This window comes from Pleurodeles waltl, chromosome 1_2 (assembly GCF_031143425.1).
Source record: "Pleurodeles waltl isolate 20211129_DDA chromosome 1_2, aPleWal1.hap1.20221129, whole genome shotgun sequence".
In the NCBI taxonomy this organism is placed as follows: domain Eukaryota; kingdom Metazoa; phylum Chordata; class Amphibia; order Caudata; family Salamandridae; genus Pleurodeles; species Pleurodeles waltl.
Genome location: NC_090437.1, coordinates 670,987,825 through 671,005,785, shown reverse-complemented (window position 1 = coordinate 671,005,785; position 17,961 = coordinate 670,987,825). Strand labels below are relative to the sequence as shown.

The 17,961-nt window shown below is 41.9% G+C and overlaps 1 protein-coding gene across 3 annotated transcripts in view; it reads left to right on the top strand.

Moving 5' to 3' along the window:
- ZNF827 (zinc finger protein 827) overlaps positions 1–17,961 on the top strand; it is a 521,420-nt gene that overhangs the window by 388,935 nt on the left and 114,524 nt on the right. For all 3 annotated transcript variants that reach the window (XM_069242614.1, XM_069242613.1, XM_069242615.1), the window contains exon 8: positions 7,007–7,110. In XM_069242614.1, coding sequence (XP_069098715.1) covers positions 7,007–7,110 — 104 coding nt within the window. The remainder of the gene's footprint in view (positions 1–7,006; positions 7,111–17,961) is intronic.

Here is a 17,961-nt window from a genome sequence, read left to right as displayed (position 1 = left end):
GGAGGGATCTAGGGGAGAAATTTGAATGGCTTGTTTTGTAAGAAGGGAGCCGACTTCCTCTGAAATGAGAGCAGATATCTCAGTGGAAAAACGTAGAGGGGGGGAAGGTAAACCTGGTAAAGATTTGAATAGAATTCTATTTGATAACCTAGAATTGTGTCGAGAACCCATGGATCTAAAGTTAGGGTGCGCCATTTTTGAATAAAATAACGAAGCCGACCCCCAATTGGAGGAAGGCTAGAAACAGGGCTTACCTTGATTGTTGTTGGACCGGAATCCACGTTGACCACGACCCCTGTAACCTCTGCCTCGTTGGGGGTAGAACTGGGGTTTGTAGGATTGAGTCCCATAGGAGGAGTATGAGGAGCCTCTGTTTCCTTGGAAGGATCGGCCGGTAGAGCGGCTCCTGCCTGTACCGGCCCTGGCAAAAACACGCTGGTTGAAGACCTTTTTAATGTTTTGTTGCGCCTTGTCAATAGAGGCAAACGTGGAAACAAATTTTCCTAGGTCCTTAATGAGAGAATTGCCGAATAGGCGTCCTTCGGCCTTAATTCTGGGATCCATGGTTGCCAGAATAGACAATTTGGGGTCTAACTTAAGGAGCAATCCTTTTCTCCTTTCATGAATAATGGAGGCATTAGCATTGCCTAGGAGACAAAAGGCTCTTTGAGTCCATAAGGAAAGTTCTGCAGGATAAATTTCTGCCTCGTCCAAAACACGGGCCAAGGGCCCCACTAAATCCAGGAGTTTATCCTGGCAGTTTGACCAGGCCTTGTCAACCCCTTTACGAGGGTCTTTCCCAAATTTGGAGAAAAGGGTAAGAAGGGGTTGATCAATGGATGGAGTTGCAGTGATATTGGAAAAAAGGGACGGTCTGGGACACTCCGATCTTAATTTGGCTCTCGTCTGCTTATCCAGGGGAAGCCTCAATCTGGAAGCAATGTATTTGCCCACGTGGGATGAGGGGTCCATTCCGTGGAATTGGGGTGGTGAAGGAGTGAGGAATCAAACATGGGGTTACCATCCGAATCAAGAACAGTTTTGGCCACAAAAGGGTCAGAAACCTCCAATTTAGGCTTTTTTGAAGGGGAAGCCTGAGATTGCGAACCCCATATATCCGAGACGTCATCCGCCTCATCTGCATCACTGATGTCATCATCAGTATCTGAGATGTGAGAAATCACAATCTGTTTTGGCGCAGAGGCAGTATGCTTTGTCTTGGATTTACATTTCCCAGAAATAACTTTTGAATTCCCCTCCTTGGAAGGAGGCCTGGGAGGAAACTCTTCCTCAGTCATGGGTGAAGAAACTTCACCTGTCAGAAAAGCGCCATCAGATGGTTTTTGTACATACAAATCCTTTAATTTTCTTTTTCTGCTATCCCCCGCAGAATGGGCCAGAAAGGATTTGTAGACCATGTTATGGACAGTAGTCTCAATATTTTTTGACATTTTGGTCATAGTGGCTGAAACAGCCTTGGCCACAGCCTCATTAATAACGGCTCCAATTTCATTGGAATCAGGTAAGAAGAATCCTGACAATCCATTTTTGCAAAAGAAACAGGAAAAAACAAGAAAAAACAGAGCAGAATCTGTGAAAACCAAGTCCCCTTACTGAAGGGGTTAAGAAAACCAGGAAGTGCCAGCTAAGATTGAAGTACACACCCGAGGCGTGTCTGCCCGATGAGAAGAGTTTTGAGGGCGGAGAAACGAAGCAGGGGAGCGGCACGGCTTACAACAGAAAGCCAAGGCAGCCGGAACGAAGAGAGACATGCGAGCGCCGAGATAATGGCTATGGAACAGTAGGCAGTGTTGCTGTTCGAAAGTTAGGGAAAAGGCAGAAAACTACCTCAGGCGGCGCGCGAGAAAGAAAGCGGGGTTCACGAACCCATGGGGAAAAGTAAACACGCTGGAGCGTTGAAGCCTAAAATAGCACACTAAACACACAAGGGTAAAGAGAACAGTCTAGCGGTAGCGATAGTGAAGCCACAGCACTTAAATCATCATATAAATAGAGGAAAAACATGAGAGAAAAATAAAACGTCACTTATCTTGACTGCGAGCAGCAAGAAAGAGGGCTGGTCGCAGTCAAGCTTAGTGGTTACGTATGTCCTGACATTGTGATTGGTGCGTTAGTTATTACTTCTTGACCTCCCATTGGCTTTCCTGTTTTTTCAAGCCCCAGGGGAGTTGTAGTTTCTTGACTGCTGCTGTTAAAATAAAACAAGATAGAGAAGCATAATACGAGCCTCCGGTCTTGACATAAAATTAGGGATGGCAGCAGAGTCACTTCAAAATTTTGTACCAGAAATGGTTTGAAACAAGGCTGCATCTTGGCCCCGTGCTTATTCAATTTATATTTAGCCAATTTGAATAGTTACCTGACTGCAGTAGATTGCCTTCCTCCCATCTGGGCAAAGAAAAAGATAATGTGTCTGCAAGATGTAGACTACATAGTCATCTTAAGCCAAAAACCAATCGGCCTGCAAAGAGTAACCAATACCTTGGTAAGCTATATTGAGCAAGAAGGATTAGAGCTGAATTTGCTGAAAACAAAAGTAGTCCGGTTAGCAAATTTCAAATACAAGGCGCATAGGTGGTTCATCAAAGGACAGCAGGTTGAGTCTGTCCATTCATACAAATATTTGGGAGTCACTGTGGGGAAGACACTGTCGTTTGCTAACCACTACACATCATTACTTGCACAAACCCAGACTTTAATATTCACCTTCAAGCTCTTGAAAAAGAAGTTGTGTGGTTCATCACACAGTCATCTATTAATAGTGATAGCGGCCCAATTGTTACCCTATTTGACATACAGTCTTGAAATATGGCATGGTAAGGAAATTGACATTTCAAATCAGCTCTTAACAAAAGCCTGCTTAGGTATGCTTGGAATTTGGCCTACAACACCAGAAATACCAACAATTAAATTCCTTTGTGGCATTGTGCTGGAGACATCATGCTGGGGAACTTTGAACAGTTTATGTTGGCTTGAGATAAAAGCCCAAATGGAGAAAAAACATTCCAACTTGTGGGGCGCTTACCTCGAGAAAGCTCTGACAGAACTAGAGTTACAAGAAGCATGGGTCAGTAAGATGGGGCGAGCAGCATTTGCTAAAAAAGAAGCAGTCATTCATGCAAGACAGGAACAGCCTTGCAAAGCGGTGGCATGCATGGGCTGTGCTGTATTCCTGTTTCAACTTGAAACCAGAAAGCTTATATTTTTACACACTTTCATCAAGCTACAAAACGGCGATTCATGCTCTTTCGTTTTGGCTTTTTTGACTCCAAGGACCTCTTCCCATCATGGAAGATTGAGAAACAAGAGCCAAGATGCTGCTTAGGCAGCTACAAAATGAAATCAATAAGCCACGTAATGTGAACATGCCCAAGAGTTTTGGAATAAAGGAAGACACTACTCAAGCCAATTTTCTTGGAGTTGAAAATACCCACTTGTAGGCAAGCAGTTATTAACTGGCTGGCCAGCACGTCAATTCCATTGGTATGCTGAGGAGTAAAGTTTGTTACCTTGGTAAGCAACCTTCTCCAAAGTGCATCCTAGCACTAAAATCCTTAATGTAAGGGAAGGCAAATTAATTTTATAGAAATCTAAAGTCTTATTGACTAGTTGCTTCTCAGTACATACTCGGCATTACATCTCAAAGGCACATGTACATTTAATTATAATAAAGATGTCATTTGAAATCAAGAGAAGGCATACTGAGAATAGCCCAGGTCATTATCTTATAAAACACAGACAATAATTTGGATTTTTATGTATTAGTTTTTATTTGATTTTTCTTAGGATAGCATCGTAATTGTATTGAAAATTTCAATGTTCCTTTTTAAATAACGATTTTAAGCTTGTTTTTGTTTAATTCAAGCACCTTATGGTGGGAAACAAATGGTGATTTTAGGCTTATTTTAGTTTAATTAATGCAGTTTATGGCTGTAAACAACCAATTCAATGTCTTAAATGGCAATTTTCTAAGCCGTTCCAGTTTAGTTCATGCACTTTATGGTTGGGAACAACCGACTAAAGATACTTATTGAGTGAGTGAGTGTGGATTTACTATGAAGCTCCCTAATTTCCTCATTTACTGCAGTATGCTTTCAGTTTTTCCACTTCCATCCCATCAAGATGTCATTCCCATGTGCCACACTTTTGGCATTAATTCAGAATGTTAGCACTCTAGTTGTGCATTAGAATACTCTAGTAAAGCTGCTGTTCACCAGGGATTCTGCTGCTGTTGAAAGTGCATCTTTCATTCTGCATGCCAGAATGTTGGAATGAAATAGAAGAGGAAAATATTGAGATCTCACTTAAAACATGGCCTAAGTTTTTGTTCTACAGCCCTAACCATAATTTATTTGACAAAATGAACCCCTCATTTTGTTCCATTCTAAATTACATGTTTTAGGTTTTACCAGTTTGATTCAATCAAGATTGCTTCAGGTGTGCCACACTTTTGTCATAAGTAAGACTGTTAGCTCTCTAGTTGTTCTTTAGAACTCTCTGGGAGGCTGCAGTAGAACACAAGGGAATCAACTGACAGGTTGCTCCTGTTGGAAGTACATGTTTTACTGAGAATGTCAGACTTCTTTCTCATATGTCTGAGAAAAATAGTGGAGTACCTTCCATAACCTCCATGGGAAAATCCCGAGAAAATAGTTTTCTTTCAAACATAATTCATGAAATCCAGCAGAAGGTTTTTTCACACGGTAAAATCGCCTTAGAACACAACACAATTCCTAAAATCAGTATGGTTCCATCAATTTGTTATCATCCTTTATACGTTCTTCTTTTTGTAACCCTCAAAACCTGCTGTTGACTACAAAGCATTTCAGTGGGGTGCTTTTATGTATATTGGTCCCATGATGGCTGTCAGCACTTCCTGTTTGAAGTACTGACAGCCAATCAGATCTCACCATGAGATCTGGGCAAAGGCTTAGCCAAAATGCCTATATTTCTTTTTCCTTTAATAACTCCAAAACTACTGAATGGATTTACACCAAATAACAAAAAGCAAGATCTGCGCTCCAACATCTAGCTTCCTGCCAAATGCGGTTTGGGCTGTAGTCCTGTCTGAATACCCTATTAGAATAAACGTGGGAAACACAATTTTTTTGACCCCCGTTTTTTTCAATTGTCCCACCCTAAATGGGACATGAATAGGGTACTTGCATAATAAAACTTTGTTCTACATTAAAGTGTTGAATAATCAAAATATTTCTCCTCTCTTTGTGAATTGTATAACATGAAATGCAAAATGAATTAATAGATTTATTTGATGCACGAGGGGCACTTTTGTTGGTTTGAATAGTGTGATGGTTACTCCAGCCTCCTGTGAGGTTATTGTTTAGGGTACACACCATTGCTGAGTTATACCTTGGTGGGTCAGCAGGCAGCAAGGGCTACTACAGCTGGAGAAAGTTACTTTACACAGAGACTGAGGTCTACGTTGAAGGCTCCACTACCAAAGCAGGCAAGTTTTCTTCAGTGAACTATTCATGGAATTTTCTTTATCATTTTTGTTCCAGGAAGTTTTCTTCTGGGAGTGTGCCACATGTTTTTTAAGGAAGTAAATCCGCTGGGCTATTGGTGATGATCTCTTAGCCAATAATAACCATGGTTTTTCCTTCCTGACATTTCTCAGTGTGATCCAGCTTCTTTCACAGTGATATGCGTAGTGACTAATAAGCTACTCCAGTTTTAGATGCATCCAATACCTAATATTTCTTGACCTCTTGCTCAACGCTATTGCACTTGTTCCTGCTTCCTAATTTCATCTCAGGCCTGTTAATACACCCTATTACATTTCACTCCCCTTTCTTTCTGCCAATGCATGATCTAGACCTACCTTTAATTGTGGCTCCAAAGTGTTGTCCTTGTCCCACAACATCATAGGGAAAAAGGGCTACAGAAACTCTTCAGAAGCTAATGTGACGCATGAAGGCCCAAGACTAATCTCCCCTCTCTATCCTCTCCTTCGTGTGTCTTTTGTTTTTATTGTCTTATTCTGGCCCAGGCTGAACAAGGGGTCCCAGCTAGGTGTGAAGTGACAGGAGCTCCAAACAAGGAATCAGCTGAGCACAGGCAAAGATATTTAAGGCTCCCAAAATTGGAAGAAAGTTACTAATAATACAAATGTAACTACCGCTGGCAAAGGCTGCAACTTCAGTTTGAGAGCACGTTCCTATCAGAGGTTACTGATTAAGCCAGAAAAATACCTCACCTCTTTCTAAAAGAGGTACACAGGCTCTCTCTCACAACCGGAATTACATTTACATTGTCTGCATTATCTGCAAGGCCTTGAACAATGCTATGCTTGGCTAGGTCAGGAGAAGCCAAGCTTTGCCAGCCTCAAAACCACAAATGCAAAAAAGGAAAGACCTATACACATGCTTATTCTCCAGATGCATATAGTCTCTGGAACAATTCTCCTTGTCTACAAAAGGCTGTCCCTGTTTGTACTCTAATTCAAAAATTAACTAAAACCCCTTCTTTTCCTGTTGCCTCTGCCATCGGATTCCTAACCATTTAAATATGTATTTCAGTTATCCTCTGTATAAAACACCAATAACTTATAGCCCTGACAGTCTAATTCTCATACCTGTGCACAATGGACTTGCTGCTTTGCACCGTAATACCAACCATTGTGATTACATTCATGTAAAGCCACTGATGTATTGATAATATTGCGTTCTACTGCAAACTGTACAATATCATAAATAGAATTTCATCGACTCTCAGTTCCTTGTCTCAGCTGCCTCTAAAAGCCAGGTTTGTGATGTTTCATACCACATAAAATTGACATATAAATAGTTGTGTATATCTATTGAACATTACAATCCATCTAGGAGGAGGAGGAGGTGAGTAAAACTGGCTTTGCTTATGTTAATTGGTTCTAACATGCTCATAGAATCCAAGGATATCCTTATTTATGTCTGCTTGTAATGCCTTTCTAAACATTGAGCACTAAAACATAAATATTTCTTTGCAGCCCATTTTTTTCTGAAGACACATTCAGACAATCACCATTCACCACAAAGTCAGAGAACATTATCTCCAGTGAAGCTGTTCATCATGGAATGACATCATTGCCAGGTATGTTAGGTCATACTTTGTCAGTGTTGATCTTATGGTGAATAGGGGCATATTCTTGTCATACGCGCTCACTGTTAATGTTTGCTCAGAAATATTTTGTTCTGGTGCAGCGACATAAGTGACTTATTAGAAGGATACTGGTATGTAGGGGCTTCTTTGAGATGTATACCAGGAGCAATAGTTTTGGTACTTTATTTTCTGGCAGGGGAATGTTGATGGACTTCTGAGTGTCAGAAAAACATTTATAAGAATCACATTCCTTACACAATATTTTCAACTGGTTTTATTTCTACTGGCAAGGTTTTTGATGCACATTTTCCATTTTCCAAAGCTGTGTCAGATAACCACTAAGTTGTCTCTAGCACAAGTCAAACAGTCAAAAGAGTCTTTAAAAAACCATAAAAGAATACAAACAAATTAATTATGAACAAATTCATTGAAATCATGGAATAAATCATTATAGCACAAAATCACGATATGTGAAAATGTGGCACCACATTATCATGAGCTACAGTATTCTTGTAGACAGCAGCTCACCATTATACCATGCGCATAAGTGCAAACACAAATCGCAGTTATCAGCTTCCAATAATCAAAACAAAAAAAAACTCATTAGTAAAACCTGTGTACAGTGACAAAAGAGTGACTAGTAGTAACACTATTCACAATCATAATGAAGCTTGTAGTACGTAGGTTGTTGTAAATGGCTTTTATCATTTACCTTCTGTAATTACTTGCCCACCAACTTGTACAGTCTTACTAAGGCAGCAATGTATCTGTAAATTGTATGGCAGACCATGCCAGAATCTAAAATATGGAGATGATGTAAGGCCGCTTGCACAATCTAATATTGAGATTTCTCAGTAAAGGCAATAAAACATTCTTCCCCATAGCCACATATAAATCACAAAAGAAAAAAAAGTGCAGTTGTGATTGATGTGATCTGGAGTTACAAGGACGTAAAATAAGATCACTGTCATGATAGGACTCAAGGGGTAAGATACCAATAAATGAGCCATACTGAGTAGAAATTTTACAAGATAATACCGCTGGTATCTCGGTATGTTGTACAGATATGGTTCCATAGAATTTGTTATAATTAATGCATATATGCTTTTACCATCCTCTTGCCTAGCTCAGTTGCTACTCTTTCCCTTACCAAAGTGCCCAATAATTCAGCCTTATAAAGGCTCTAGTGGAGGGGGTGCAGTTCTGTGGTTGGTCAAAGAGATCCTGCCTTTTGAATGAGTACAGTTGGTATTTGACATAGGACAATTATCTGACGGTACAGGCTTTTTCTCGATTGAAAGAATCAGTTAGCACAATTTGACTAAATGAAGCTTCCTGTCTCACCCAGATCGGAAGCCATAACAAAGTCTGGGCAATATTTTATCTGCCCCCTGGAATTGGAGGCCAAGTTCTTTGAGACATATTGAAGCAAGGACACTACTAGGTAAGAAGAGCAGTATGCATACAAAATTGTTTTCACCAATTTGCAGCTGTGCAGAGTTACAAAGTCCTCTAATACCAGTCTCACGGGAAATAACCAAGATGCATCTGGCCTTCTAGATTTTAATTATTGCGTCCAACTTGGTGGCAAACTTGAACAGTGATGCAATAGTCTGCTCAAGTTGCAGACCTCTCTCCCTCAACAGATGTTTCCAGGTGGTCATATTGTCAAAGGTATACATGAAAGTAATTTGGTACCACTGACAAAAAGAGGACTAGGCTTACTAATCAGCTGGCCACATATCATAGAAAAATATTTCGTTTTGTTGCTGGATAGTCTCAGGTCATCCAGGAACATAACAAAACTGTCAAGCAGCCTTTGAAGGTCCACACCTGTTCTTGGCATAAGGATGCAATCATCAGCATACATCAAGACTAGGAGGCTCCTTGTTCTCGTTCTAGGTGAGTCATCCTCTACTCCCTGAAGGTATGCATCAATATCAGTTATTACTGGCTGAAGAGGAAGGGGGCAGAATGCAGCCCTGTCTTAATTGAGGGTGTGCATTCACCATTTGGATAAAACCTGAAACAAACCTCTACATCTTCGTGGAGTTCTGAGAGTAGATGAACAATCTTTGGCTCGACTTCCTTTTCCAGCATCATCCTCCAGAGCTTGCCTCTATCAACATTGTCAAATGCTGTGCTAAGGTTCATAAAGGCAAGGTGAAGGCACCCCTCCTTGGCTGACACATATTTACTTATCACAAGGTGGAGATTCAGACACTGGTCTATTGTTCCCAAGCCCTACCTAAACCCAAAACCACACTGTCATTAAGATGCCCTGGTCAGTGGGGCAGTTATCCAATTCATCTAGCAATATTCTGCCCAGCACTTTTGCTGTTGAGTCAATCAGGGAGATCAGTCTGTAACACTGAGAGTTCCCAGGGCCCCCCTTCTTGAATTTACGGACAATGATTGCATTCACCCACAATTTTGCAGGGCGACACTTACTGCACTGGTACTGTACCAGGAGTAAGAATCATAAATCTTGGTTGAATGGGTCACCAAAGTATGCAGCAAGATAGTCACATCAGTGCTAGAGCTGGAATTATTCTCGAAGAAGAGGTAATTCACTATTTACCAGAATTGTGATGTATCATTATTGGTGCACACCTGCCTTAGCTGCTCCTAGGCCTTTCTTCTTATTTTCTTTCCTCGCCTTAATGGAGTCCTTGTATAATGTCCTTCACAATCTCTCTTCCACGTCACCTAAGGGTTTGGAGAATGGATAAATTAGAGACCTTCATGTCCCATGCTTTCGATAATGCAAAATATTCAATCATGTTGCCAGTACCCTACCTCGTAAATGTCACTTGCCTGATGATATACAGGTGTACAAGATTCAAACTGAGGGTACTATTATGGGTCAACATTATTCTATTAAGAGTGTTGCCACATGATTATGAACACATTGAGAATGATCCTCAGTCTCCTTGTCCTCTAGCACAAATATTTTCTGGAATTTTGTGGTTGACAAATAACATGATTTCTGGTGCTCTCCAGGCATGCTTTTAGGAACTGTGATAAGCCCAGTAGATTTTGCACCATGCTCATCACATACACAGAATAACAGAATCAGAGGAATAGAAGCTCCAAAACAAAGTCACATATGTGCACCCAGTCAGGCACCTTCAAACACACGCCCTACTGGGTACAAACTGACATAAGCAAACACCCAACTCACATGGGCATACGTATAACAGTTTACTGCCCATTGAGGCACACAACTACATAGACACATGCACATCTTTTCTCCCACCATGGACAATCACAGTCTCACAAATCTGCAGATCAGGGAAAGAAGTGGCTATGGATAGCCTAATTAACCCATACAGCCAGAGACTAGCTGCAGTGCAGAAATCTGTTCCATGAGATGCATTAGCCATTAAGATGGCTATTTAGCGCCTAGCCTGGGAAAGGAATACAGCTATTGCTGCTGTGGGTGTACCGGGTTAGTCACAAAACTATTGTACCATGCTACTGGTCTGAAACTTGGGATACTCCCACCTCTTGTGCCTAGAGCACAGCAGTAAGTGGTCAGCTTCTACTTTTCAGAAGCTAATCAAGATGCAGTTAACTTACTTTAGCATTCTGATTGGCAACGTTGCTTTCAGTCCCTACCACACATACATTTTCCAAAAAGGTGGTTTGCAACACCCATCTGCTGCCTGGCTCCGGTAAGTCAGGCATTGCCACCAGACGGGCAAGTTGGCCCCAGTAATTCATAGAGAAATGGCACACCAGAGAGTGTGCACAACCCATGTGTCAATGCAGACAGTAATGATCAACATATGTTTTGCTCGCTGAGCTACCAACTTACATATTTTCACATTGTTGGCTTAATGGAAAACTGGTGCAGTTCGTTAAGCAAGATGATTTCCCTAAAAAGCAAAAACATAGGGCCAGATGTATAATTAATTCCAATAGCGATTACCAAATTTCAATTTTTCATGAATCGCAATTAAGTTATCGCTCAGCAAACCACCATGTCTGTGATTGCTTTTAAATAAAGCATTTAAAAAAAAAAAAAAAGCAACCCGTTTTCCTTGAAGCAAAACGGGATGCGTTTTAAAAAGAAAAATTACGATTTCTTTCCTTTTTTTTAAGAGTTGGCAGTGGTCCATGGGACCACTGCCTGCTCTTAAAAAATGTTTTTGCATTAATTCACAAAGAGGAATCCTTTGCGAATGGGTTAGCACCAATTTGAAATTGGTGTTAACTGCAATTGTTTTGCGACCACATTCACGGTCACAAAACAATCATACATACCTCTGTGATTCGGTATTAGGAAGGAATGCCCTTGACATGCCCCTCCCTAATACCGAATAGGTATGTAGTCACAAATCCAATTTGCGATTCGGTAACAAGTTACCAAGGGCCAGATGTAGCAAAAATCCAAATTGCGACTTGCAATTTGCGAGTCCCTGTGACTCGCAAATTGCAAGTCGCAATTTGGTATGCAGAAAGGTGTCTCAGACACCTTCTGCAACTCGCAATGGGGTCGCAAAGACCCACCTCATTAATATTAATGAGGTGGGTCGCAGTTTGCGACCCCATTGCGAGAATGGGCACTCACGGGGATGGTGGCCTGCTGGAGACAGCAGACCACCATGTCCGTGACTGCTTTTTAATAAAGCAGTTTTTTTTTTCTAAGTGCAGCCCGTTTTCCTAAAAGGAAAACGAGCTGCACTATGAAAAAAAAAACGAAACCTTTAGTTTCGGATTTTTTCAGGGCAGGTAGTGGTCCATTGGACCACTGCCTGCTCTGAAAAAATATATTTCTTTCCAGTCACAAAGGGGAAGTGGTCCCATGGCGACCCCTTCCCGTTTGCGACTGGGTTACCATCCACTTCGAGTGGATGGTAACTGCGATTCCGCGGTCGCAAATGGAATTGAATTGCATTGCGAGTCGTAAATAGGAAGGGAACACCCCTTCCTAAATGCGAGTCGGAAATGCATTTTGCGAGTCGGATCCGACTCGCAAAATGCATTTCTGCATACCGGAGAGGCTTTTGTGCCTCGCAAACGGCGTTCATCTCAGGTTTCCCACCAGCAAAATAGGTTTCTGTTGCCTAGGTTTAGGTTCAACTTGCTTCATCATTTATTGGCCTCTCCACCACACTGGGCCTCGCTCGACAGCAGGTTACCCTGCAGTTGAGGCAATAGGTCTCTGTAGGGCACCCTACATTTTGTTATGTTTTGTAGTTATTTTAGCAGGCCTAGAAATCAATTTTTAGTCCCCATGTTGAAGTCATTTAATTTCCCCCAAGAAAGGGTGGCCCTGGTTTCCTTGCAGATGCTCCCCAATTAATTTGTTGTTTTTGCTGTATTATGTTTTTTACGTGCTGCCTTGATGTCCAGGAGACTGCAAACTGATTAGTTTTTATCGATTGGTACTTTTATGTGTAAATGTTTTGAGATGGTTTTATATTTGTGTATTGTATTCTTTTATGGTTGCTTTTGACAACCGAATAAAGATTTTATGATGATGATAAATATACAATTAATTAACACAATTTAATAAACTGCTCAACCAATTATGAGGTAATTAAAAATCAACGAATAATTCAAAAAAATTATAAGTTAATTTTTTACATAATTATCAGTTGACAGAATTTTTTTTATAAATGAAAATACACAAAAAATAACATTTTAAAAAACGTCCTATTCTAGTCCTCTAGAAAACCAAAAACCGGTTAATCTATTAGCAAGTTCTAATTAATTACAATAATCACATTTCATATGCAAAAGTCAGAAATTATCCCAAAATAAAATAAACACAAACATTAAGAAGAGTGGGAGCTCATCAGTACCATTTTGCTCACATGGAGGCTTCTCCGCACTTGCAAAGCAAAATGGATTTATTTCAGGGAAAGGAAAGATGAGCTTTACTCATCGGATTCACACTTAGATGTTTGATGGGTATTTGATGTTTCCCTGTTTTTGGGTCCGGCCTATGCTGTAACAGTTCCAGACTCCTACATGGTTGCCTGGGTAAGTCTGTATCTAAAAGGATCCTAAGTAATGCTTTTAGCGTGTGTTGCCACACTCTTGCCCCCATCTAACCACTTCCTCATCGGAAGGAGCTGATCCAGCTAATGCCAATACAGCAGCTGATAATAATGCCTCATCAGCAACTCTTCTTTGTAGCTGTGTGTACCTGCATGAAATTTGCAAGCCAAAGGTAATTCATTATTCTGGGTCTATTAGTTTGGAAGCAATGACGTTATCTGCATCTCTTTGGACTTTGGCAGACTGCGGAGCTGGGAGGTGGATAAGTAGAATACATTTTGATGTGGCATACCTAGAGAAAGATGAGTGATTGACAGCTTTGCCACTGTCAGTTATCATAAAGGGTGTTCAGCGCTTAGCCTGGGAAATCCATGCATCTGTTGCTGCTGTGGGTCTACACATAATAAAGGCAATTACAATATTTGTGTTGTCCTGACAAAAATGTTTAAACGAGGCTTACACTGGAGAAGGCAACAACTGAAGAGAGCTCTGAGGACTTTCATGGTTCGATTGTTTGCAAGACCATGGAGTTCTCAATGTAGCAGCTATCTAGCCTGCAATATACTGTGAAAATGCTGATGTGGCATACAGCCAGGCCGACCTTGCGCTATAACATTTCACTTGTTTATTTTGTTGCCTCTTTAACCATCCATTTTTTCTGCCTATGTCTTGATTGTTCTCAGTGCTGTTCATCCATAAGTTGAAGTCTTCCATCCGAGAATTCTGTGGACTATAGTTAGTAGCTGTGCCTATGATATGGCCCATGTAATTCCTTCAACAATAACTATGGCTAATCTTGTTCTGCTAAACTCCATAGGCAAGATGTATCAAACATTTTTGCGATCGCAAATGTCCCAACGGGCCGTTTGCAATCGCAAAAATGCATTTTGGTAAATATCAAGTCCAATTTGTGATTTGGGGCCAGATGTAGAAAGGGTTTTGTGCCTCGCAAACAGCAAACAGTCTTCAGGAGCATGTGACCCCGCACCAAGGCTTTCTGCAGCTCCCACTGCTCTCTATCCAACTGAGCCCGCTCCATGAACAACCGCTTGACAGATTTCAGATCACAGGAGGACAATAGATTTGGATCGGTGAAAATCCAATGGAGGCAAAAGCTGCCTTGACATATGCTACCCAAGGAACTTTAAGCACCCGGTCAAGGGCTAGATAGTCGCATAAAGACTGCTAACTCCAACACATGACTAAGACCCAATTCCTCATGCATGGAGAAAGCAGGGCTGCAATGAGTAACCTGTGAAACTTGACACAAATTTTTTTTCCCACCGTTTGGATCTTAGCCAAGTTTTCATATCCCCAAATCGCACTTCCATAATGTAACTGGGACACACATTTTGCCTGGTAAATCTTAAGTAGCCTCTGAGACCAGGACCCAAGCCTGAGGCAAAGCTAAAGACCGCCGCTGTGGTTTTAAGAAGCTTGGATCTTTTACCCTTAATTAACGGCTTCTAGTTGTTTTGTACATAAAATTAGATCCCCAGGTAAGGAAAGGCTGAGATTTTACCCAAGGGCTGATCTGTGACATTCACAGGTCTTCGAGCTGGTGGACTTAGGGCAGAGACAACCATAATGTAGGATTTTGAAATGTTAACAAACAAATCCAGATCCCCCATGAATGAAACTAAGTTATCCAGAAGTAATGCCAAACACCTGGCTGTGCAGACCATAAGGACCGCATCATCTGCTTATAACAGAACTGGAAGGAATCTTGCACCTACCCTGGGGCAGTCCGCATGACCAGAGAGGAGGGCCGACTCAGCCCGTTCACATACAAGTTAAAAAAGAACGGAGCGTACACCCCTGGCGAACACCGCTACTAGTGGGAAAGGACTGGGTACTTGCAGCATCCTGTGAAAAACACACTGCAGCAGAAGGATAAGAGTGCAGGTCCGCTAAAAGGGCCATAATAATCAGGTCAACCCCCATCTATGCAAGCAGAACTCATATTTTGACATGGTTCACCCTATCGAAAGTGGATGTCAAGTCCATAAATGATAGATGCAAAGATTCAGACCAGGCCACTGTGTATTTGTTGAATATTTGGTACAGGTTCAAAAACTTGGCAGAGGTAGACCTACCCGATCTAAAACCATATTGAGAATTGCTCCAAATGTTGTTCTTCTCTGCCCATTCCAACAGTCTATTAAGAATTGCCCTCCCCAGGACCTTTACAACTGTATCTATTAGTGATGTGGGGCAGTAGCATTGGGGATTATCTTTGCCCCCCCTTCTTAAAGATCACCACTATCACAGCTGTAGACCACAAGTGCATGGCCCTCACCCGAACGGGCGCATTCAAAACCTGAGTCAAGAGAGGCCACCACACATCCATTTTGGTCCTGAACAAGTCTGAGGGAATTCCATCTGGGCCAGGAGTCTTATTGGAGGATAATGCTACAATACCCTGATTGACTTCTTCTAGGGAACAAAACATTGGGGCACTATCTGGGGCCCCTATTTCTTGACTTCTCAGGCTAATAAAGTATCAGATGCTTGCTTTGGGTTACCAAGATCCCTCTGGAAAATGTTAAGATGACTCCCTCTAGATTGTAGCAGGTTAGTGGTCCAAGGTCTTGTCCTGTTGCGCCTTGACTATGGGAATTCTTTGTACTGAGGAAGCCCAGCATATGTCACATAAAAGCTGCAGGTGATTCAAAACGCCAAAGCAGGAGCATTATTAATTGTGCCAAGAAGGGGTTCCTATTGCTTGGCACTAGCAGATTTTCACTTGCTACCGATAGAGATCAAATTCAAAGCTTTATGTATTGTTCACAGGCTGAAGTATTCAACAGGTACACATATTCTTCAGCATATCATTACTCTACATGTAGCCCCAAGAACGTGAAGGTCAAATGCTCTCTCCCTGCTCGATGTTCCCAGAATCAAGAGAGAAAGAGGAGGAGGTCGCTATTTTTCATATTGTGCCGCCAACTGTGGAACACTCTCCCAGTTCAGCTCAGATCTAATAGCAATCTCCTAAGCTTCAGGAAGCAATTAACACATCTTTTTGCATTTGTTGGATGGCATCTTCTTATAACGTAGGTTTCCCTTTGCTTCATTTATCAGCATCTGAAAGCTCGTTGTTGGGTAGCTGTTCGGGCTTTACAAGATGAGTTAACATTAACATACTTCCCTTTCAATTACACCCTCTTGCCCCTCGGTTATAAACCACTTCAAAGTGGTTAATCCACTGTTGCTCTGGGGTATGGTGACACAAACCTGGTCCAGAACCATCTGCAAACTATGGTCTGTTTACTACTCTCCATAAGAGGAAGCTGTCCCTGCTCTCACATGCTTGACAAAGTTCTTCCCAAGCCATTTCCCTTAGACTGGAATTACGGTTGGCTAAAGCTTTCTTATAGGCCTGCCTGCACGCCACAACCAGGCACCTATACCTGGGGGGCTGTTTAAGTGCAGCCTTCAGCTGCCAGAAGAACCTTGCACAGTCTTCATCAAACCCTTATGGGAGTTGGGGGACCCTTCTTGGAGGTAGCTATACGCAAAAGGTTACGGGCACCCTGGGCTATACCATCAAATGCTTGCAAGGCCTCCCTTCCTGTAGCATCTATAATCAGACATGTAGCAAACTCCTGCTTACACTTAACAAAAAAGGAAGGCTTTAAAGCGCTGAGGAACAACCCGGGACTAATTAAGCCTTCTTCCCTGATCCATCATAAAAAGCCCCCTGAGAACTCCCTCCCCGCACAGGCTGAGCAGCCATAGGAACGTCCCGGGTCAGACTTAGGGGATTATGGTCACTAAAGTGGCTGTAAGTAATGAGAATATTAGAGGTGAACAGGAACAATGGAGCAGAGAGTTCAAGATAAAGTCAGTAATTGACATGGAACCCCTTCCCGTAAAAGGTAGGGACAATAATAACCAGTTTATCCAAGGTGAAAATCAAATTGTGGGAGTCCAAGATTGTCCCAAGCTCAAGACCCTCCTTCAAGTGGGTAAGGTGAAGTACCTCAGAAAGCAAACAATTAGGTTTAAGAGTCAGAGTCAAGGGGAGAGTCACATAAGTAACCATTAAAATCTCCCACTAGCACCATTAATTCTTTCCTTGAATCCCTCTCATGCAACCATTCAGGGACAAACTCAGATAAGAAAGAATAGTGATCATATCATAGCCCCCCCCCCCGGCGTTGCAAAAATTGATTAAAGCTAACAGAGTAAAATCTGTCATTGACATCAACAGCCCCTGCAACATATGTGCCTCCCAATACAGATCACGGATAAACCCACTCAGTTCCACAGCAATAAATATGATCAAGCCCCCCTCAGCCCTCCCTGCCACCAAGGGCTCTGCTGGGCACAAATAGGTAGTATAACCCTCCAGGAATAAGTTGTTGTTGACCTCCCAGGTTTCCTGTAGGCAGATGATCTGATATGTTTTAATAAGCTGCACCCAGCTTGGATCAGTAAACTTCGAGGAGAGTCCTGCCGTGCTCCACAACAAGATATTCCACCCATTAGGTAATAATGGTGTAGCCACCGGCACTGTACCAACCACCGGAGACTGCATAGGGGGATCAGGAGAACCCAGTCAATCACACAGCTCTAAGTTGCTAAGTTGGGAAATCTTTTATAAATGCTCAAGGGTGAGGGTAACCTTGGTACAGTACACACATCCACTGGAGGGGCCCTCCTCCCGACGGCCTGAAACACAGTGGGAGGGCAAACCGTACCTGGCTTATAAAAGAAACCCAACAGGAGAGCAATTATGCCAGGCGGGTTAACAATTTTCAAAGGGGGCAAAGCAGGCAAAACAGCTGCAGTGATCCAAGGGCTGTTAAAATTAACTACCACACA